The 25,712-nt window shown below is 32.2% G+C and overlaps 1 protein-coding gene and 1 long non-coding RNA gene across 2 annotated transcripts in view; both read left to right on the top strand.

Annotated features, from left to right (window-relative positions):
* Nucleotides 1-9,135: 9,135 nt before the first annotated feature.
* Nucleotides 9,136-12,441, top strand: LOC134699307 (uncharacterized). Its single transcript, XR_010103555.1, has 3 exons — nt 9,136-9,244; nt 10,603-10,689; nt 11,871-12,441. It is a non-coding gene; the product is annotated as an uncharacterized LOC134699307 (long non-coding RNA).
* Nucleotides 12,442-15,819: 3,378 nt separating this feature from the next.
* The window catches only part of LOC134699238 (sulfotransferase 1E1-like), a 42,807-nt gene continuing 32,914 nt past the window's right edge, over nt 15,820-25,712 (top strand). The window contains exon 1 of the mRNA XM_063560848.1: nt 15,820-15,920. Within this exon, the coding sequence (XP_063416918.1) occupies nt 15,898-15,920 (23 nt within the window). The 5' untranslated portion in view covers nt 15,820-15,897. The remainder of the gene's footprint in view (nt 15,921-25,712) is intronic.

Genomic DNA, 25,712 nt, shown 5'->3' on the forward strand with positions numbered 1-25,712 from the left:
GTATGTATAATTACTTTCATTTGTTTCTTACTCTGTCTTGAATTGGTCTCGTCGTACTATTGCAAATATTCAATTTCATGACTGCATCAAGTGTTTCTATCAGTTTACCATAGTGCTATCACATGGTAAGGTTAGAAATTAATGGTTAACCCTAGTTTTAAGTGTTTTAATGTCTTATCTTAATGTTTTAATTTATTGACATAACTGCACGATCCGATTTTCAATTAACAGTGGTACATGTAAGGTACATTTGTAATCGTTACAAAAAATCCCGCTCAAACTTTTGTCAAAGACGGTTTTAACTTTGAATTGTTGCGAGAGTTTATGTTTTATGTTGAAGGCACTTGTATATATTGACCTGGAATACAAGTACTGTTCCATTGAGTTTAGATACATGTCTCCTATTTCTATCCCTGACCCATGTTTTCTGTATTCGGCATGTGTAGTGCATCATGCCATGAGACATTGTTACGTGTACCGTGATGAACTTTTGTGCAGGACTGCTTCGTGTGTTTTTTTTTACATGGAACTCCTGACCAGACTATGACTTTTTGACTCTTGACCTATGCACTTTGGGTGTGTCATCATGATACAGTGTGTTCCTTTGTATATTACCCTGACCTAGACGTATAATTTTAAATTGACATTGCTTCTGAATATGTAGCATGAAGATGTATTGTCATAGGATGGTGAGTCTTGTGGCACGAGAAACTTTATATGATCTTGACTTTTGCCCTCATTGTACAACTTGCATATTTTGTTTGAAGTATATGGAGAATCGTCTGATTGCACTCATATCCCATATTCTTATATCTATATTAAATATATAGATTGCCTAACAATGTAATTTTAACACACTATTTAATATGTAAATATAAGAATGTTTAAAATATTTACAAAATGATGAAAATAAACGCAATATTTCGCTAGACCAACTAGCTTTATCAAGCGTGCATCTATCCAGGTGAAATCGGATGTAGATGATAAGAAACTTTTGCAGCTCAATGTATATGTTGAACTTAGCTGCCTTGAAAATAAGAAAATTTTGCAGCTCAATGTCTATGTTGAATTTGGATTGAGCTGCCTTAAAAATAAAAAAATAAATATTTTTTTGCAGCTCCATGTATATGTTGCTCTTGGATTTAGCTGCCTTAAAAATACATAATTGGAAGTTGAAATTAGCAACGTCCATTGGCCGATATTACGGGATAAAAAGGACGATGCTTTGTTTTTAAATTATTCTTTATCTTTCCTGTATCTTTTCTCGTCTTTTTCGTTAAGACCATCAGGTTCTAAAGTGTGGAGTTGGTGGATCCAAAAGTTTTCTCTTCTCCTTCTCGCCGTGGTGTCCCACTCGGTGTTGACTTCTATAATTTGGAAAGTGACATTTTCAAAAGGATGTTTCGTAGAACGAAGATGTCTTGTGAGAGGACAGTTTTTGTTGGTTTTTTACGATGAACGATGGTTATTAAGCCGAATATTAAATTTGTCCATTGTTTCTCCCACATACTGAATGCCACAAGTGTCACATGTTAATATATAAATTGAGTTCTCCGTTTTGCAGTTGGAATTTGAGTAGATGGTATAATTTTGTTTAGTAACGGAGCTGATGAAAGAACTGCTTGTATTGGCAGCTTTACAACACAAACAATTCCTTCGACCACATTGTTTGTAGCAACCGGGCGATGGAGTAGGCTGCTTTACTAATACAGAAGTCACTAATTTGTCACGGATGTTTTTAGGTCTTCTGAAGGCCATGACTGGTGGTGATGAAAATACTTTTTTTAGATTTAAATCATTTTCTATAATTTTCCAATGCTTCTGAACAATGGATGACACATTTTTAAAATCAGGATGGTAAGTGAGTACAAGGGATGTTCTGTTAGCTGCTTTATTCTTATCTTTGTACTCAAGAAGTTCTTGGCGACTAGTTTTGTTTGCTCTTTCGAAAGCGCTTAATGTAAATATTTTAAACATTCTTATATTTACATATTAAATAGTGTGTTAAAATTACATTGTTAGGCAATCTATAATTTTATTTGTGTAATTGAATTAATCTCTGTACTGATTAATCCACACTCCCATAGATTTGTATGTCATGTGCTGCTATTTATAGGCACTTATATTAAATATATAGATATATTTGTATGTTTTTAATTGTAAGATCGGTATTATGAATTGGAGTTTGAACTAGTACACATTTTGTTAAGGGGCCATCTGAAGTCCGCCGCCGGAGGAGGGATTTTCTCACTATGTTAAAAACCCATTGGTGACCTTTAACTGCTTTTTTGCATTTTTGTCATGTTACTGTCTCTTAAACACATTTCACATTTCCATTCTCAATTTTTTATATGAGGAATGTTTTGATCAAATGAAAACTAAATCTTTTAATTGCCGTGAAAAATTAGAAAGAACATGTGCTACTCTAGTAGCACCGTGTGCTGCCAGTTTTGATAGCTAGATAATTCAAAATGGTTCAATCATTTTACCTTGGATTTCATTTCATGGACATGTTGATATGGATAGTCTGTTTAAGCATCTTAAAAATCACATGAAGGTATACGCATATCAATAGACTGAACTCAGTGCGAAGAACATTTAAAAAGTACACTTAGACAAAGAGCTCAATCTAGTGAAAAACTTTTTTTTATGCTGGTCACTGTCTGTTATCAAACTGCACCGCCATCCTTTAAAAAAATATGCAAGCTAATTCTAATAGAAGTAGAATCCTAAGGAAGCAAATAAACTGTTTACTGAATTAAATGTACAATATGTCTATGGGCCCCAGATACCCCTGTCTGTGAAAAGAAAACAAAAGTAACCTTCCACATATAGAAACGGGATTCACGTAATTTTGACTGTTTAGTGACCATAAGCATTGTGTATAAGTTTCAAAACATTTGGTTGATGCAAACTAAAGTTAAAGAACAGAAACAACAGCTTAAGCATCTTTCCTATCTTTAGTCTACGTGTTGATATTTGTATCATTAGTACTAGTACCAACTTCATATATATAATAACTCTTGTGTTATGGGATAATAAGCATTACGTATAAGGTTTATAAAATTTGATTGAGTACAACTTATTTAAAAGAACGAAAACGCAAATTCAGCATTTTCTATGTTTTTAAAGGAATTTGATAACTCTTGAACGGTAAAAGTGACGCTACCAAATTTCAAATTCAATTTTTTGTATGTGGAAATAACCATTGTCCCAGGTTAGGGGGATGGTGAAGACCCCATTAACATGTTCAACCCCGCTTTATTCAGTATGCATGTACCTGTCGCAAGTCAGTGGCCTAAATACATTTGTCCATTTCTTTCCTCGTTTGAATTTTGTTTTATCGTGTTTTTTCTATGTTGTGATGTTATAATATTGTTTCATCCGGCTGCAAATGTTTTCACCTGTCCTAAGTCAGGAATCTGATGTACAGTAGTTATCGTTTGTTTGTGGAATTTGTAAGCTTTTCTCGTTTCTCTTTTTTTTTATTTAGATTAGACCGTTGGTTTTCTCGATTGAATTGTTTTACACTAGTAATTTTGGGGCCTTATATAGCTTGTGGTTCGGTGAGAGCCAAGGCTCCGTGTTGAAGACCGTACAATGACCTATAATGGTTTACTTTTATAAATTGTTATTTGGATAGAGATTTGTCTTATTGGCACTCATACAACATCATTTATACATATTTGCTCATTGTTGAAGGCCGTATGGTGACATGTAGTTGTTTTAAATTTCTGTGTACTTGGTATCTTCTTTGCCACATAAGGTGAAGGGTGGGAATCCTGCTAGCATGTTTAATCCGCCGCATTCTGTCTGTATGTACCTGTCCCAAGTCAGGATACTCTAATTCATGAATTGCCGTTTCTTTATGTGTTACATATTTGTTTTTGTTCATTTTGTGTTCATAATTTGTCCGTTTCTTTTCTCGTTTTAATTGATTTACATTGTCATTTCGGTGCTTTTTTATAGCTGACTATGCGGTACGGACTTTGCTCATTGTTGAAGGCCGTAGGATGACTTATAGCTGTTAATTTCTGTGTCATTTAATCTTTTGTGGAGTGTTCTTATTGGCACTCATGGCACATCTTTTCTATTTTGTGTATAGGTTTTGTAGTATTTGGTTGGGGCAACTAATTTATAAAAGTTAAAAAAAACGGAACCCTTTGTTTTTGACGTTCGGGACGAACGGACTAGAGTAACTCCGTAGTTTATGCCCCTTATCTATGGTACCGACACAGAAGTTCCGACTAGTGTGCTGGTGCTACTCATTCCACCAGCACTGTCATTAACACACACACACCAAAACACACACACCAACACAATTTTATTATAAAAATATTCAATCTTAATTTTGATTTGATTCTTTTTGGCGTATAATGATTATATGCATGCCTTAATTTCACAAGTAGTATCAAATTTGACAAATTTATTGTACAGATACATTTTTGTTATATTTTATAACTTATTTTTCAATTGATCATCAATTTCTTTTTATATGTCTTTTAAGATTCCGTTTTGAACAAAACGATTTGTTACATATATACTTCACACGTATTTCTATCAAATCTGACATTATTAGAAAGCAGCTATTAAATAAAATGCATTCGAACTTTACATGTGCATTTAAATATATGTGCAAGTCGTCAACTGGTCAAGTGGCTAGATGCATATATCGTTGGCCAATTGAACGACAGGTCTCCAAATTTTGTTGTTTTAAAACGTCTAGAAATATTAACGGAAATAAATAAAGACAGAACGACTGAATTAAATAAAATAATGTTCGATATAATGTACCATTTCGATTTACTTTTAAAATCTAAACGATGCTTTATTTTATCTAGTTTCCTAATCATTAGAATTAGAAAATAAATACCTAACATCTTCTTTTACCGTCGATCCTGAAATGTTTAATGTTATAAAACAATTTTAGCGTCTTTGACCTACTTTACCTTTTTATTCGGATACTTGTGGTTTCAACGGGAACATAAGAATAATCTAGAATAGAACCGAGATGGAACCAGGAATTCGGGTTGCTATAACCAAACAACCCGGATGTTGAACCAGTTACCATGGTTTCGAACCAAAGAACCAAGGTTCAGAACCAAACAACCCAGATGGAACCAAGGTTTAGAACCAGAGTGCCCGGATAGAACCTTATTGCATTCGGAATTCTCATGACTTTTTATACCTTCAACGTATTTTGCAAATCATTTATTTATTTAGTATATTTATATATAATATAATTTGTCCGAATAATGCACGAAACATTTGCCCCTGGACGTTATATGGTATTACAATCAATAATGTTGGCCCTTTTTGTCTGTTTCTCTTCAATTATTGAGCTTTGATTCTCATTTTGTTATAGAAAGTGGATAAGAACACTGAAAGAAACCCAGGTATAAAACAAAACCCTAGCTTTGTTGATGTTTTATCAGAAAAAAACCTTCCTCAGGTACCAACAAGTTTGTATTAATTTTATATACTAAACTAATGCTGAATGTCATGTGTTTGTTTTGATTGTTCCTTTTTAGCGATGATTATTATAATTCTTTTTTTTTTTTAATTTCAGAACAAATTTCTTGTTTCTTCCGTTGTTCATATGTGTGCTTTATTGATCAATTTGGATACGAAACTGGACCATTTTTTTGTAAACTGTCTTATTTATCAGCATTCGGACGACGTTCCTCTGAAGGAAAGGGTTTGCCGTTATTTGGAGAGTCGTTTGTTGAACCTACAGATGTTTTTAATATGTGCGCTATTCGGTGCTTTGTAATTCCAAAATATGAGAATTCAGGAAAATAAAACAGCAAGAAATGGAAAAACATGATTTGTGAAATTTAGTTTTGCCCGACGCCTTTATAATTTTTGACTCGTTTGCGGCGGAAGTCGCAGTATGTGATACATTTAAATTCTATCCAACTGGTTCGGTGTCAACTTGTAAAACGTCCTCAGTATCTGATCATAAAACTGCGGAACCAATCACCGAACGATACCTAGATCTTGGTGCAAAATATTCAGTATCAATTTCACAAAGTTTACACTATGGTCAGTGGCAGATATAGAGGGGGTTTCCGGGGGTTGAAATTTCCTTTGGGCGATCAATGTATATGAATGGATGCATATACATGTAGTTGGAGCCCCCCATCCCCTGTTCACCTTTTATCCAGGGTCGTCCCCCCCCCCACCCTTTTCAAATGACTGGATCTGCACAAATGGTCATGAAGTATTAGGTATAGGTACTAACGGATAGGTACAACTCTACATCCAAGTCACATTTTATAAAAGTAAACTTTTCAACACGAAGCTGTGTCTCCCAACGAACAGCAAGTTATAAAGGGCCCTAAAATTACTAGTGAAAAAAATAACTGTCTTATTTATATAAAAAAAAACGTGAAACGAATAACACTTATGAACAACATCACCAAACAAAACTACTGAATGTCGGATTCCTGACTAGTTTGGGTAGGTGCAAACAATTGCAGCGGGTGTTCATGTTTTAATGGTACAAAACCTACACAATTATCTGAAACAATATTGTAACATCACAACATAGAAAGACAAACTATAATAACAATTGAAATGGTTAACTCAATAAAAAGACATATGTTACACAAGAGAGCAGACACTGAACTAATAAATTTTATCTTTGATATAATGTAAACATAAAATCAATAAGATTAGGGATAATCTTATGTACATATACCTTTTTCTGAAGAAAATTCTTTAATTTATTCATATTTAGAAGAAGTTTACTTTATTTTAATTGCTTGCTTCCAGCAACCAATTCCCCCGACATATTTTCCGTATGCAAAGTGACCTCAGTGTAACCCATCTCGTAAAACTCCGGTGATCACAATACGCATGTGGATGTCCTTAAAATAAACTATTATCTGAATACACATGTTAAACACGTGCTCTCTTTCCATGCTTTTTTGTTTATTTTTTGTCGATTGTTGACAAACAGGTGACCATCGTTAAACTTCGGCTTCAAAACACGAACTTTAATTACCTGCCATATTTTCACAACAACACTGACCGATTAAAAAAAAAATTGACGATTATACGAAATTTACACGAAAAAAATGATAAATTCGTGCACAGAAGACTAAGTTTATGATGTGTGTATGCATTGGTTCAAGAATTGGAAGAACATAATTTTTCACCGGTCACTCGTTTCTTATGACTTTAAAGTAACGTTATTCTACCGCTGTGACATGTTTTAAAAACATTTAAACAAAACACGAAAAAACAATGAGCCTGAACAAAGTTCCGCCATTTACAATACAATTATACAAAAATGATTGCAAATAATTTTGTTGTTAGGTATACAGTTAAGATTGAGAAAGGAAATGTTTTACAAAGTAAATAATTGTGATTGCAATATTTATTCAACTTGGCTCGGTACTTATGTACATCTTGTCATTGTGTTATTGTTGGCACAGGACGTTTGTGCATTTTTACCTGAACAACGATATAGGAAAGCACCTCAAGCACAATGGTCATTTGCGCTCTGAATTTTGTTTCGACTGTAGTAAAACCTGTATCCTTAAGATTTTCAACATCAAACCAATTGTAAGTGAAGCAGTACAGGCGAGACATCTCAGCGTGAGCACTCTTGGTACATTTTGTTGTTTTGTGTAATATATAGAAATAGTATGCCATTATTAAAGAATGCTTATATTGTCTATACAATATGTCACTAACTCTGATTCCTCCAATAATAGTATTCAATACATTGAACGTTAATATTCAAAACCAACTTCTTCTTGCAAAGTATCATTCAGATATGTCATATCCAATAAAACTGCTTTGAAAAATTACAATAATTGATGGATTGATTATTGTTTGCTTAACGTCTAGTGACAAGTAGTTCGTGCATGTTCAGGATAGTTAGTGTTACGTATTTGCTGCTTTATTAGTCGTTTACTTTTTTGAATACGTTGTTTACAAGTTGTAGTTGTGTAAAAAATAGTAGCATGATATGTGAAATACAATCTAATTGAAATTAAATCTCTCACTCGCTATTTTTTTTATTCTTGGTCGCTGCGTGGGAGCACGCAGCGACCAAGAATAAAAAAAATAGCGAGTGAGAGATTTAATTTCAATTAGATTGTGTGAAATAAGGAATTCAATAAACGATGAGCATTACATTCTACTAACTCCGTTCGAAACTTTTAATAAACAACATGTATGTTCATTATACTGACTTTTCACTCCGGTATATCTATTGTTTCTAAAGGTAACCTGATCTGTGGTAGAACATTCTTCTACTCGATTAATTAAGGGCATCCAAAAGGAGTAAGGTTAAACATGTTTTTGGAGCATTTTTGGTGGAAATTTCTGTTTTCTGATGATTTTGTCGGGTATAGAAAGCAGGATAATATTCCGTCAGAAGGGGACGATTAATGGCATACCCGTGTAAAGAGAGAGTAATATCTCTTGCACGCAAAAGACACCGTGGCCTTGTAGGTTTCGAAAAAAAAGAGAAGTATCATGCCACTCGCACCTGGAAAGTGGAAAGATATGAGTTGTAATAACTTTTTTTTCCAATCCACTATGAATATGTTTAAACTAAACTGTAGAAAACATAAAACTGTACATTTCCCCCTCAATTGTACCGATTGTAGTAGATAAAAGAAGATATGGTAAGCGTATTTTTACTTCTTTGAACTGCTCTGACTTGCCTGAGTACCCGGATGAATAATGTCAATTATTTGTTACAAGAGGAATGCCTACTGTGGTCAAAACGAGGGTCAAAGGTATTTCGATATTTAACAACAATGTGTCTTTCAAAAACAGATACAATTATTCTACTATTGTCTGATTTTTATATAATAAATCTTAATTGTGTATACGTGATAGTTAAATTCTTACTTTTTTAACCATGTTAACTGAATACTTGTACCATATGTCATTAATCGTCCTGAACATGAAATGTTTGCCACTGGACGTAAAACTAACAACAATCAATACATAGTGTTTAATGTTTATCTATATTATACGAATGAAAAGCAGTAAAACAAATCAATAGCGGTTCTTTCGGTTTAAAACCCGACTATCACATTGGTATCACTTTCACTTAAGTTTATGGCTTTATAAATATAAACATCCGCAGTCGATAAAAATCCCTGTATAAAGAAAGTTCAATACTATCATGACTATGTACCAGTAAACATTGAACAGTATACCAGTTATCGTGGTATTTAAAACGGAACGGATTTTTTTATTCCAACCGATTTGTTTTGTAAGTATTGATTTAAAAATGTTAAATGCTTGTGTTGTTTGTGTATGTATGTATAGTATGTATGTACCATGTCAGTTCATGTGTATATAAGTATGTGTTTGTGTGTTTTTACCGAGGGCAAATGTTGTATTTTATTAGTATGATTACTTGAACAATTCAATCGCAACGGTCGTTCCTGGTAGCCGCAACTTAAAACCTTATTTCATCTAAGTTTTTTTGTTAAACATGTCTAAAATAAATAAGTTTATATTTAATGTATAGTAAAGTCAAGTGGATATTTAAACAATTCGGACTTATAAATACAAATTGGTAATGAAGTATGTTCTTGCTTTACAGTGCAGTTGGAGAAACACAAGTATATGTAGTTTTTGAAATCTGTTTGGTATTTGTGTATGATTTATGTAAGTTGTATTTATCCAACATGTCCAAGTGAACAGATAAGATCTACTAGTTTGACCTGATATGAAACGTTTCTTATCTTCTTTTGTTGTGTGCAATTGCACACGTTTCTGCAGGATTTATACCTGTCCATTGGCACTGAATTATAAACAATTTCTGCATATTGCCTAATTATATTCATAACTTAATTCAAATTTAATAATTTAGTTAACTTTTATATTTGGCGTATGCGTGTATGAATAAAAAGAGAAGCAAAAAATGGTTTTCTTGTTAGAATTATTCTACATTGTTATTTCGGGGCCTTTTATAGCTGAGTATGCGGTATGGGATTTGCTCATTTTGAAGGCCGTAAGGTGACCTTTTATAGTTGTTTATTTTTGTATCATTTGGACTTTTGTGGAGATTTGTCTCATTGGCAATCATAATACATCTTCTTTTTTCTATATAGTTAAGGGTTGAATTGAATTCAACTCAGTGCAGATTGTAGTAAAATCACGAATTAAAAATGGCGTAGTTGAAAGTTTCCCTTCGTAAATTTTATGGACGCCATATCGCAACTACAATCACGTCTCCATTTCACGAATGTCACCTACCAAATTAACTTTGTAACCGGATTCGTACTGACATGAGCAATACGACGGGTTCCGCCTGTGGAGCTGGATCTGCTAAACCTCAGGAGTACCTGAGATGACAGGTTTGTTTGTTCAGTTTCTGTTGCTTAGTCTTTTGGTTTTTTTATGTTGTGTTTTGTGTACTATTAATGTTTAATATATGTTTGTATTTGATTTTTAGCCATGGCGTTGCCAGTTTATTTTTGATATTAGTGTTTGAATATCCCTCTTATATCTTTCGACTTCTTTTACACTGCACCTCAATTTTTTATTGATGAGTAATTAGTTTGACAGCTAGAATATTGAGCAAAATCCAATATTTCTTAGTAAGACATATATTTCTTTTAGTATAAAACAGGATGTGTCACATGACCTGTGGTCTTGTCTGTTTAACATTGGTGATTGCAATAGCTGTAGTTTTGAATTACAAAAAAGGTTAGTACAATGGATATCATATGCGTTATTATCACTTTTTTAAACCTTTATTCAGAATTTTTTTAACATGTAGGCTTAAGCTTAGTCTTTAAATACGGGGTATGAATAAATATATGTCATTCGGTGCCTTTTAATATTAACATAATCGAGGACTTTACTTTCAAAGTTAAAAGCAATAAGTCGTAGACGTCATCTCACGGGTACGGTTACACTACACATGTCTACAGCATTATAAATTCATTATTAGACATGCACAGTTCCAAAGAGTTCGCTTTGAACCAATGATATCCTTATGGTGTATAAGAAGTAAAATGAAAATAAGTGTTATGTTTACACAGTAATATCATATATGCATATCGGAAATAAGAACTAAAAACAGACACGAATAAATACAAATGAAAGTAGTTTCCAAAAAATGGAACTTCAAAGTACTTCACTTAGTATATATGGAGATAAAAGTCTTAAAATAAAGAAATAATATGTTTTGCTACGTTCATATTGTTAAGTATATTATTAAGGAAAAAAGGGCGAAAGATACCAGAGAGACAGTCAAACTCATAGATCGAAAATACTATAGTTCTGTAGTTCGTGTTTTATTGTTGTTTAAATTTCTTCCCTAACATAGTCGATGTCTTTTTACTCTTTGAGTATGTTTGTTTTGTTCATACATCGTTGACAATGTAATGGAATTTGACGCGACTGTCATACATGTGAGAGGTTTAGCTAGCTATAAAACCAGGTTCAATCCACCATTTTCTACATTAGAAAATGCCTGTACCAAGTCAAGAATATGACAGTTGTTATCCATTCGTTCGATGTGTTTGGACTTTTGACTTTGCCATTTGTTTTTGGATTTTCCTTTTTGAATTTTCCTCGGAGTTCGGTATTTTTGTGTTTTTACTCTTTATTTATCCTTTTTGATATATCCCTACAATTTCGAGCATACTACTATTTTTATTATTATTATTATTAAAACTTATTATTATACTTTGGTTTACATTTTGTTTCTCTGAGAAAATGATGGGCCCTAAAACAAAGAGAAACAAATCTGTATCATACCGACTGCTCTAGAATAACCGTCATCGGGTAATAACAATTTGGTAAGTAAAATTCTTAATTTTACGGGTTGTAATTTTAAAACATTGTTTTTTCATGTTTTTTCCTTATTCTTTCAATTTCAGAAGAATTATCGTGTTTCTTTAGTTGTTCGTATGATTGCTACCTTGATCAATCTGGACTTAAAAGTGGACCACATGTATGTAAACTGTCTTATGCAGCTGCATTCGGGCGACGTTTCTATGAAGGAAAGGATATTATATCATTTAAAGAGTCTTATGTAACAACGAAAGATGTTTTAAGTATGTGCGGACTATGGTGCTTTAAAATGCCGAAGGTTTAGGATTAAGAAATGTATTAAACAGTATACACTGGCAAAATATGATTTATAAAACTTAAATATGTTGTGCAAAATGTTGAGTACAAGTTGTAGTTGTGTGAGAAATACTGATATGATATATAACATTATTTAGTAATTTGTTCTTGTTTATTTTTCTGTTATTTGTTTATTATTTACTCCTCCTTTCTTTGCTGAGTTGAGAAATTAAATATTACTATGAATACCATAAATGATGAACTTCACATTCTTAAATGGCCATTCGATACTTTCAATTTGCTTTTGTATTAACCAGAAAGCCGGGTATGAACAAAGCGTGGGTCAACTAATGTGAGAACACTATTACTCATATTTATCATATACTTGTATAAAATATTACTAAAATTTTACAGTTCAATAACATTTTAAAATATCAAAAGGCTATAAAAGGATTACTAGGTTTATTGACCAGATTCCTAAGAATTTCCATAGCGGGCTGATAAAGGTACCTTTATTATCTGCTTCCGGAATGTTATCACATGCCTTTCCGTTAATTTCCGTGACGTTTATCACATGCAACTTCGTGCATTTCCGGATTTTTTTTTGAAAACGGCAAGTGATAAGACTTTTCACAAAATGGTTGAGGAGCAAAAATGAATTTAAAAGTTAAACATGTTTTGAAAGACATAGATAAGGTGACAATATTATTGAAGAACATGATAATTGTTGTGACAAGATAAATAAAATGCTTGTAATATCAATAAAAACAATTGAAGTTAAGAATATTAAAGTTAAGATTTATTTTGGTTGTCTGTAAATGTTATCTAAAAGTGCAAAGGCAAACAAAATTAAATTTTTAATAGTTCTTGTCTGTATTTCTTCTGCTGAAGTATATGATAAAAAGATAATTACATGTCATTTTTCACATCAGACCCTTTATCGGCCCTCGTTCATGATATTAGCCCTCGAGCCTGCGGCTCTTGGGCTGATATCATAACCTTGGGCCGATAAAGGGTCTGATATGAAAAATGCCATGTAATAATCTATACTTATCATATATTTAGTACAAAATACAGCTATTTTGTATATCTAATAAAGGTTCTTTTTTCCAGTCTGTATCACCTACCCTGTATCGCATACCCCGTATCGCATGGCTAAACCCGTATCGCATACCACGTATCGCATGGTAAAATCCGTATCGCATACCTTTTTATTTTTTTTTTATTTTTTTTTTTATACATCAAGTCAGTTTTTTAGTTCTTTTTTGCTTAGAAAAAATTTCCAAAAAAAAGGTCAATTTTTTGAATGACGTCATTGTTTGGTATGTAACGTCACGAACGTTAAGTTTTCATATTCTATGTGACGTCACGAACATTACGTTTTTACAACATATTTTTTGGCACACTAAATGCAACTATAAACATACAAAACACTCAAATAAATACAATAATAAACAAAATATTTAAAACAACAGATTGTAAGGTAACCCAGGTGCTTCGTATAAATAATTGAGCAGTTTTTTTAAGGCTTTGAAACAAGAAAAAAGCAGAACTGAAGGTAACCCAGTGCTATGGATCAGAAAACAGTTCATATAATATAATACTCTTCTGTTGAAATATATGATAAAGCGTATAATACATGGCAAAATCCGTATCACATGCCGTATCACCCTCGACCAATATCATCCCTCGGGCCTAAAGGCCCTCGGGATGATACGACATATGATACGGATTTTGCCATGTATTATTCTCTATATATCGTCATCCTACATACAAGTACAATAGTTACATTTTTTTTTTGGTTTGACGAATGTATTTAGCATCCTAAAACCAATAGCTCAGCTGGCGACTGTAGAAAAAAAACACGATTCTAGCCTTTCCCCGTTGATATAAACATACAAAATCTTTCTCAAACGGAAACATCCTGGTTGTCTAATCACTTCGGGAAAATTCAAGATATTGAATATCGGAAGGCCAGTGAGTTCCCTTTGATAATTACAAATAAAACACGGTCGGAACACTACGATTTGACATATCAGCCTTCTTTAAAGTCGCGTTCTAATTTCACTTTTACTTATTACTGTGTTGTACAAACTTGGGCAACACAACGGTTGCAACTTGGGGAGCAGGATGTGCTTACCCTTCAGGAGCACCTGATAGCACCCTATGTGTTTGTGTGGTTTTTATTGCTCTGTATGTATTTTTTTTATGTAATGTTACGTGTACTTCTTTTTGTTTTTTTGTAAGTCTTTGTTTTTTAGCCATGGCTTTGTCATTCATTTTCGACTAACGAGTCTGAATTTCCCTCTGGTATATTTCGCCTCTCTTTTAAAGTCTTGATTATCAAATGTCATCATTAATTCGTGTTTTCGTCTAAACTGCTGAATGTGCATTGCTTCAGAGATGCATTTAGGTTGTCAAAATAGGTATTTACATGTCCGTGTTATAACGAAAACTAGACCACGCATCGCTCTAAATTTACAATGTACAAAATCGTCAATGAAAAAAAAAAAGAAAAATATCGTAGATATATAGCAAAGTATCTCAAATGTATCTACTGTACTATCTACATGTAATCTTGTACAAAAAGAAATTTAATAATATTTTTGATCAATACAATTTAGAGGAAGCATTGGATTTGAAAATGTAATGGTACACACAAACAGCCATATTTTCAACAGGAAGTTCAAATTGAAAATAGACAATTTTGGTGAGATATTTACTAGAATCAGAATACATGTACATGTAGTTAAATCTTATGATCCATTCCTGGTGGCAATAATTTAAATATTGTAAAATTACCACACGCAATATTTACCAGATTCAAAAGCTACATATAGGGTAAGCTGAACGGACTTTATACTTGTATATGAAAATTTTAATTACATTAATTTTTTTTTTAAGTGTAACATTGTTTGGTCCCATCATCTTATTTGATTAACCATGTTTACTAAATTTTGTTCTTCAAATCAATAATCAATAGATATTTTCTTACTTATTAATAAATGATTTTTTATTTTATTCAACCAGGTAAGTAAGTAAGTAAGTAAATTTTATTTAGAGTCGGCATATATATACATAATAACAGATAAAACATGAGCTGTGGTGAGCTCTTTAACCGACTATCACATTCAAAATCATGCAGCATCATGCAAATACTACCAAATAAAACTGGAAAAAAGCATGCAATAAAATGAAAGCAACTCTATTAGATTGTAAGCCTCCAGAGTCAAAGTTCATGTGGCAAGTGCCTCCATGTGCATTGAAACGGGGGAATCAGCAAATCACTGGATGATCATAAAATATAACAGACTAACAGCATAAAAACAATAAATAGATAAATGTAAGCAATAGCATTTTATGCAGATATATATTCAAAAATGCATAAAAAGCAGAGCAAAAGGACATTATAAAGGGACTTTCTATACTTTCAAAATCTTATATTTTTTGTCATCGTAAATTGCTATTATTCAGATTTTAAATTAACAAATAATGATAATTATATCAACAATACACTGTGAAATACGCAAATAACTACTAGCATCGTATATATCAGAGATACGAAACTAAGTGTATTGTTGGGAGGTAGCTTTAAACAGGTGGCTTAGTAATCAGTTCAAACCAATAGAGATGAGTCCCGTTAGTATAGAAAGTCCTTGATTCAACTGGCCAACAGTTGTCTATATTTTAAAATTTATATATTAAATGCAGTTAAAACGACAAAATTATAATCCATACTATGTTTTTAATTTTCACGGTAACCCTTACAAGCTTCCGTAGTTTTACAAGCGTATACATATATTAAGAGTATCATATTACCTATAGCTCAAGGTAATCATGGATAAATTGGTCTCTACAGTGTAAGTATAAAAACTTAGATCTATTGTTAGCTTTTTGTAAATAATCAACAATCAGCCTTACATGTATGACCTCGTTACGCAATTACTGTTTACATTTGCAAATACATATAGAACATCAAAATACTTTAAAGCACAATTTTGTTTTATCCTATTGAAACTATTTTGAATGAGGAATTTGTGCAGTGTAGCAATGTTTAAATATGTATCTGTGTCATAAGTTTATTACATTTAGTGTACACAGATGTGACTCGGCATAATTTTGTACCATGATTGAATATGAATAAATAAAAAAATAAACTATGTTTACGTATTATGAATGAATATTGATCGTATGTGCTAGGGTTTTAAGTACTGTCTAAATATAGATTGTGTAAAACATTTTTAAAATGTTAATTATTAAGAATTATGTTTCTGTGATATTATTTTTTTCTTTTTTCGGTACAGCATTTCCAAGGGTTATTAATTGATTAATTGTACAGTCATTATAAAATAATCAGATTTTTTTTTAAATTGGGGGAGGGGGGGAGCTTCCAACCATACATCGCTTCATTGTTATTTGTGAAACTTTGTAAACACAATGTCATCTAAAATTCGACTGAAGATCAGCTTGATTGATCGAGTTTTGGGTGTTAAATATTTGAAAAATAGTAGTCCCAAAAGAACTGGATTGACTATTTCTTGCTTTATATCCAGTGGCAAATATTTCAGTAAAGAGTAACTTAAATCAAAAACAGACATACATACTCGTTTCAGTTGAATTTTGGAAATACTTATACGTGCTAATTTGCATTTGTTCATAGAATTGTCAACGCGTCGTATAATGTGTGTGGATTAGAAATACAGCTATATCGCTCTAGACAAGAAAATGGACAAGATAAATAGACTGGTTATATATACGTTTGACCTGTCTCAAATAATAAATATCAATTGATTCGCAGTGGATACATACTATCAAACTACAGAAAGCAGCACTTTTTATGAATGACCTCCTTTCTTATGTGTAAGTGTATATGCTTATTGTTGACTGCCAAACGTGCAGTGGCAAATATGTCATGCATGTTCATAACGAGATCAAATAAACAATAAATACTATAAGGCAGGGGTTGTAATAGAGGCGTCTTGGATAAATGTCTTAAAAATTATGACTGTCACTCGAGAGTGCAGGCAAATTTGATGGGACAGAAATTTTGCTTTGCAAAAAGCCACTCATCCATCAAAAGATTGCTGCAAGTGTGCGTTAAGTTCCCAAAGCATGTCACTTTGTTTTAAAGAAGCATCAAATTTTACGTTCCACTTCAACCGAGGGTTGCTGCGTTCTTCTTCATCCCAAAACGACCGAGCGAACGCCCTACTTTTGAAAACGTTTTTCAGCCAATCGGAAGACCAGAATGATCGTATTTCTATTCCACAGTCACACTGAGGACGTCAACAGTAGAATATTGTGTCTAAAAAAGCAAGCTGAGCTGTTTAATAGTCACACGTCGTTTAAATAAACATAGAATTTTAGATTTGAAACTGAAAGGACTTCGATTTCTCAAACTTAATAATACGGAAAGCTTCGCTAATGATCATTCAGATATGTGTCTGGAAAGACCTTCGGTTCTTATGTACTGTATCTTGATTATTGTAAATGTCAAACTGGAGCAAAAAACATTTGAACAACTATTCCTCCTTAACCAGGCAGAAGCTAGCGAACAATAGCTAGCGAACAATAAGCCAGCGAACAATAAGGCGATATATCGAGAAACCAAAAACCAGAATAAGACAACAACGGCCGTTAAATAAAAAAGTATTCAAAAAGGCAGAAAATCGGTTAAAATATAGCAATTTTAACTCAATTTTGAAATGGTTTTTATCCAATCCATTGATTTAACAAGTCCCATTACTTTCAAGGCTAATATTCAGTACCACAATAACTCTGCATCTATCAACGGATTATTTGTAGGTGTAGGGCCACCAATACACCCACTTCAATTTAGAACGTATGTAAAAGTAGTCCTACCCTGTAAATTATAGCACCTTTTATGTCATTGTTTGATTTAGAGCTCAAAATTTGAAAAAAATGTCAAAAAATTAGGGGGGTCGGCCTATTCCAGGGCTTCTAGAGAAAAATAATGAGGGGTGTCACGGGGAATGACTATATAGGTCTTGTAGAGAAGAAACAGGCGCTTCTTTTGCGCTAGGTATCGAAGGGCGCTATGTTCAAAAATCTGAAACTAGGGCTCAAAATTTGAAAAAAATGTCAAAAAATTAGGGGGGTCGGCCTATTCTAGGACTTCTAGAGAAAAATAATGAGGGGTGTCACGGGGTATGACTATATAGGTCTTGAAGAGGAGAAACAGGCACTTCTTTTGCGCTAGGTATCGAAGGGCGCTATGTTCAAAAATCTGAAACTAGAGCTCAAAATTCGAAAAAATTGTCAAAAAAATGGGGGTAGGGTCGGCCTATTCCAGGAGTTCTAGAGAAAAATAATGGGGGGTGTCACGGGATATGACTATATAGGTCTTGTAGAGGAGAAACAGGCGCTTCTTTTGCGCTAGGTATCGAAGGGCGCTATGTTCAAAAATCTGAAACTAGAGCTCAAAATTCGAAAAAATGGTCAAAAAAATGGGGGTAGGGTCGGCCTATTCCTGCAGTTCTAGAGAAAAATAATGGGGGGTGTCACGGGATATGACTATATAGGTCTTGTAGAGGAGAAACAGTTGCTTCTTTTGCGCTAGGTATCGAACACTACTGGACGAAAAAACAACTGTCCATACCAGTAACAGTCATTGTACGACTGTTTTAGTCTGTAAAAGACCAGTAATGACTGTCAAATCTGTCATATTTCGTTGCAACAGTTTATTTATGTCTGTCCCAACTTTTCTACGGGTTGTGAAAGTCAAAAAATGCTACCATCAGTCATTTCAGAACTGTTGCAGTGGTTTACGGTGTTGTCACAGTCAAAATCTATTTATTACAGTCTTTCTAATAGTTGTGGCAGTTGCATAATGTCCGTCCCAACCTTTTCATAGTTGAGACAGTTAAAATTTGTTTGTGTCAACTATTCAGACGTTGATGCAGTCAAAAAATGTTTGTCACAACGTTTTTAGAGTTGGGACAGTCGTTAAATGTTTGTTTCAACTTTCTAAGGGTTGGCACAGTCATTAAATGTTTATAACAACCTATAAAAGGTTGACACAGTCGTTAAATGTTTAAAACAAACACTTCATAGGTTGATACAGTCGGTAAATGTTTTAATACAAATATTTTAGCGTAACGGTAGTCGGCCATCAGTGTAAAAAAAATCACGTCTCACCCGGCTCTCAAGATTTGATTTTGTTGTGAAATAGTCTTTACTTATACTATTATCGTCTATTGTGCGATTGTTAACTTGTTTTGCTGTTTATTCATTTATTTTGCGATCGTTGTTTGTCTTTTGTCGTTTTCTATTTATTGCCGTAGCATTGTCCGTTCATTTTTGACAGTCATGTGCGTTTGACTTTAAATAATCCTTCTGATATCCTTACTTTTTATTTTATAATATCTGTTTTATAACATTTTCGTTCATAAATGGTTTTAAAAAACAGCAGCTTTCGTTTAAAATAGAGTTTTAATATTATTGCAGAAGAATAAGAAGATGACAATGAATTCATTCAAATTTATACTTAAAAAAGTTTTGATAAATTCTGCGCAATAGAAAAATGTACAAGGGTGTACTTGAAATAAATTTAAAGATTATGACTCAGTTACCAATATTGTACAGCATAATAAAACAGTTTTAATTCGAATTTCACCAAGAAGGACATTTCCGATGATTAAAAAAATAATTAGCAAAATCTGTCAAGTTTCATTAAAAACGGAAAACAATTCTTCACCGTAAACGATTTACCCTCTTTAATTTTTTGTCGGCAAAAAACCTTGGACCTCAGGTCGGCAAACTATATTTTTACACAGGTAACTACAGATGTTAGACCACATGTTCAATAATCTTAGCTGGAAATTACAATCGGTGAGTAGAAATTATCAATATTTAATAGCATGTCTATCGAATAATCATGGATTCATAATTTTGAAGGGAAAATGTGCACATTTGTCGGCTTACAGACCTTAAAATTTGTTCCCATTGGCGGATCAAAAGGGGGGTGGGGGAGAGGGTTCGAACCCATTCCTTTTTTTTGGCCGCTCAATGCATTTGAATGGGGACATATATTTGGACCCCCCCCCTTTTTAAAATTTCTGGATCCGCAACTGATCCTACGGAATCTATGTATTTAGATACTCCGATAGGCTATAGCTATGAATCAATGTTCTATATTAACACACTCGTCCAAAGTTGCATATTCCAGGGAAAATATAGGCTTTGAGCTTCAATGTTAAAGTTGAGCATCATAATAAATCATTGAAAGTCATAAAGGACACCGTTCCCCTCCCCCTATTATCATGTGTGAACAGTATGCCATTTATTACCTTAATTATTTTGCATACATCACCCTGAGTGGAATACAGAAAAGGTTACTCTATATCTTCCCCTTTTTTGTGGGAAAAATTTGGTTGATTGATTGATTGATTGTTGGTTGCTTTACGCCGCATTAGCACAAGAAGGCTATATCGCGGCGAGAGCTAATTTGAATATTTTTACAATTTAAAGCATATTTTTAAAATAAGACAAAAGGTCCTTCAATACACTAAAATTCTTGACTAAAGCAAATTGATTATATACAAATAAAAATCAACAGTAAAATAACGTGATAAAAATTAAAATCGATTTAAATATAATAACAAAAAATTTGGTTGAATATATAGGGAATCACTCAAGCATGACTGGATCTGTGCCCCTAAGGGCAGTCAGCAACCCTGTCCCTTATGAAAAGTTCTGGATGTGCCACTGACCTATACATCATGTATCGTACATATTGAATGTTAAAGTATTGCTAACTCGGGTCATAAATTTGCATGAAATACTTGTCACTGGACATTTTATAACCAACAACCAACCGATCTTTACATGTACGTATCCATATAAATGTGTTTCTTATCATGCTTATGCAGGATTACTAGTATTTCCCTGATTTTGCTTTATCAGCTGATAGTTTTTGTTCAATTAGGAATGCATTGTGATGTCACAATTTCCATAAAAAAAAACATGGGTAGTACAAAAACATATGATTTGATCATAAAATGTGAAAACTATTAACTTTAAGATTAAATAGTGACTTATTTAGCAAGTGTCCACTTTCATTTAGATTTTAAATAATTCTCAAATCATGGACAACAAAACATTAATATATATTTTTGATAATACATGATAGCAGGCATTGAAAGTGAATAGGTATTTCAGAAATGGTTTAAAATAGCATTAATCATCAAAATAAAACAATATTATTAAATTAATGTTCCTGAAACAAGGCACAGAGTCATAAACAGTTGCCATTTAAACACTGTTGATTAAACAAATTGTGCTTATTCAATTAGTAATTGTTTTATCATGTACTGCATTGTTTAAAAAGCAAATATTAAAAGAGCAAAGCTAGCATCATAATTTTATTCTTTTTAGATTTAACATAGAATTTATATTAAATCACTATAATTTGTTAATAATTTGAACCTAAACTATATATTTTCATGTGAAATTTTTATATAAACTGTGCCCTGTTAGCATTGTTTTTAAAAATTCATTTGTGCAATACATGTTATGTAACTTACAAGTAGGAACATTCAATGGTCTTTTTATTATTCCCACAATTATTAAGGACCTTCTAATCATGAGTCATATTTTTTGACACGCATTCAATTGTGTTTTGGTTACTTTATTGTTGCCTAACTGTTGGGTTGATGCATCATTGATATTTCCCACACCTCCTTTGATTATGTGCATTCACAAACGATTGCTGATTTTTTGCATTTTTTACATAATAATGATAATTATTTTATGTTAAAATTCAATATGTCAGGAAAACATAACAAAAAAATCTATCTGTCATGTCTGTATGCATTTTTTTTTATGTTAACATGGTATAAACCTTTTTAAAGTATTTTATGAAGCTCAAAATATTTAAAAAAAAATAAAATAATAAAATCTTTATTTTATATGTATCTTTATATGTATTTACTGAATATGACCATGCAAATGTGACATTACAATAGGTAATAATCAGGATGTTAACACTGGATATCTTATAGGTATTAATAAGAAATTATTATATACATGATGCAGCTAATATACAAATTAAGACACAATAGTTTATTGTCCTGGGTATGATATTTAATCTGTCATTGGTATAATGATATAATTTTATGATAATCTTCACAAATTATCATGATTAAAATTTTTATAACTTTTTCAAAACAAATTATAATTTTAAATAATATGAAACAGCAGGATATACTATTATTTTGGATATAAAAATTCAAATTTTAAAAGTAATTTCAATATTGATTTATTAAAATAAAATTGGGTAAATGACTAAATTAAATAAACAAAAAGTGTTGTCTGAGCTGCAAAGCATTATTCAAAGCATTATTTAATGCAAGCTGTAATAAGAAATGAATAAGTAAAAAGTATTCAGGGTAACACAAAAGATGTAAAAAATATTAAACTCAAGGATTTAAAACATTAACTGGGATGGTTAAGTCTTGGAACAATATATTTACATCACAAAGGTTTATTCATTATATGCACTGGACAAAGGTAAAGTCAATATTATCTAGTGCATGTATATAGTAACAGTGCAAAGTTGTTTATTTATTTTATTTTTTCATTCCTTAAACTTTTCTTTGTCATGTTTGTAGAATCAATATATTTCATATTAAATTATAAACATAATTAAAATGAACAAAAGAAATAACCTGTTGTGTTTTAAAGAATTGATGAATTAAAGTATGGTGTGAGCCTCACTAAGACAGTAACCCTTCAATGAAAGTACACAATCACACTTAAAAAATCATTAATGCAGGAAAAAAAGACAACACTATAAAGAATTTAGACCCCCTTAACAGATTTATTTTTCTTGTTAATAGTGACTTGAAAATAGAATTGTATTAGTGCTAGAATTTTTCAGTCAATGAGTGCCATAGTTTTAGGTAAATACAGTTATTGTAATTAACTTTCTTATTATTGCACAATGTATATACATGTACATGTAGTATTATATATATTTATTATTAGTTAACATTTACTGTACTTGAGTCTTAATGTATATTTTATTTTGTAGAATCATACTGAAAATTTATTGGTTTGACCATGATTCCCACTTAGAATATGATGCCTGCTAGTACATGTGCACTTTGATGCATAGGAAATGTAGACGTCACTGAGTTGCTCTCATAGCTGTAAATTGTGAAACAATGGATTAATTCATTATTTTATACTAGTTATCTATTGTTTTTGAAATAAAGAATAGGGCTTGCAGCATTATTCAATGATGATGATGTGATGTTCTGATTAAATTGAACAAGAAGAAAATTGTGCCTTGTACAAATAGGAAACTTAATATATTGTATAAAAAGGAGGACCACATTACTGGAGGACTAAATACCTGGGATTATCATCAATCATGATCAATTGTGAATTTGGAATAACAAAATTCCATAGTTGTAGTGCATATTAATACTGCAATAATACATACGTACATTGTTTCTGAGTTCCATGAATACCCAGGATAATTATTCATTTGAAATAGCAATTTGGAATAATGAAAATTCATAGTTACAGTGAATACTACTAATAATAGTGCATCATATCTGAATTCATGAATACTTTTAATTAGCGGATTTATTATAATAACAATATCATGAATATGGATAATGTGAATTTCCAGCTTCAGTGAAATTTACAAAACAGTACATGTATATCACATCTGAAGTTTATGTTGGCATTGCAATTGTTAACTACCACCAGCGTGTCCAGGGTGTGTAAAAAGATCTTAACCAACTATGAGGGTCTCGTGCAGTCTGTGTCAATTGTTTAGTGTCAAATGACTGCTTGCTGTACTTAAATTATTAAAGTCTGAATAATAAATAAATAAAAATCTTAATTAGCATGATTAGTGGCCAAGTATTTGAAACAAATAAACCATGCATGTACTTTAAAGTATAATTTTATTATTCCACCTGCAACAAAAGTTGAAGTACATGCATGCAAGAAATTGGTATTACAATCTGACTACAACATACCGTTTTGTATTTGAGCTTCAGCAGATACATTTTAGAAGCTGAAAGGCATGGGTACTTCCTTATGTTATGACATTTCTGTTAGTGACTTGTCCCTTGCACGTAACCTAGTTTGCATGGTACACTACATCATGCTACATGAACATGTGTAACTGTTTGGAAAAAAAATATTACTGTTTGAACAGTCACAGTGGAATACACTCTAAGTCTTACATGTATAACATGGATTAATTTTAGGTAAACCCATTTATATATATACATGTAGGTATCTTGAAAGGTTTACATTGTATGTCTCATTGTCTGTCAGGCAAGGTTGGCCTGATCCTGACTTCATTTCATGGATCAGTGATTAAGGTTACTTCAGTTACATGTAATTTGTCAAGTTTGTTTCTCACACATGTTAAATACTACAAGCAGTAGGAAAAGTAGGTCAATTATATATATTTGGTGTATGAAATGAGTGCGGTGAAAAAATGTCTTAATTGCAAGACTTACATCGGACTTTGACCTCAATGAAAATATCATGGTTCATTGAACAATGCTTAGTTTTTGTTGTTTGATCTATTTCCAAATGTTTCTCAGATGCTACAGTATAAACTACATGTACATGCATGACATGTATAGGATCACTATTTTTGGCATATTATTGGATATATATTCATAAGGTGTACAAGTTTGATTGGCAGGCTTTACATCTGACCATGACCTCATTTCATGTTTCATTGGGCAATGTTTAATTTTCATGGTTTGGATGTTAAGAATGTTAAGTCTATTCCACAGACAGTATAAATCACTAAATTTTGTGTATGGAATGTCAGTTTGTAGGGTGTACATCATCTGTCTGGCATGGTTAATTTTACTGTGACTTAAATTCTTTTTCAAAGGTTATTTATAATGGAAAGTTTGTGTGATACCTGTACATGTACAATGTACTAAAACCTGCATACATGCAGGAAAAGCAAGATTATACACATGTAGCTGCTTTTTGATAACAAAAGTCTGACAACTATTAACAATTGTTATAATTCATTTGATAATACTAGGTATTGTATAACATGAATACTGTATGATAACCAGAATAAGGAGATGTGGTATGAATTTCAATAAGACGACCATCAATCGTAAGCCAAGTGATGGAATTGTTAGTAACTGTACATCCTTCAACAATGAGCAAAATCAGTTCCGCATCAGTGTGATAATGAAAAACCTATAACAGGCCTAGCCATATTGGATGATGTAACACAATGTAAACAAGTTTAGATGAGAAACCCAAGTTTGATTTTTATACCATGTACACAAAAGCAACATTGATACACCAATGATGACACATATATTGTGTTTAACCAAAGACTTGTACTTTAAATAGGTGATTTTCTGCCCTTATTCATGTTTTTTTCTTCAAATCCATTCTATCTGCTTTTGAATAAATGCCTTCTAAATATATGACCCAAGATGTTAAGCAACATTTTCCCATTGGTTTCCATAAACACAATAAGCATTACAAAGTCATACATGTATAATGCACTAATAGTGAGCTGTTTGTTGTAATTTAATTATAATATTTATGTTTGGAAGCATATTTTTGGGGTTTTAATTTGCTATTGTCCAGTAGCAAATATTACATGCATGTTCAGGACAAAA

The sequence above is a fragment of the Mytilus trossulus genome, unplaced genomic scaffold (genome assembly GCF_036588685.1).
Source record: "Mytilus trossulus isolate FHL-02 unplaced genomic scaffold, PNRI_Mtr1.1.1.hap1 h1tg000050l__unscaffolded, whole genome shotgun sequence".
Taxonomy (NCBI): Eukaryota; Metazoa; Mollusca; class Bivalvia; order Mytilida; family Mytilidae; genus Mytilus; species Mytilus trossulus.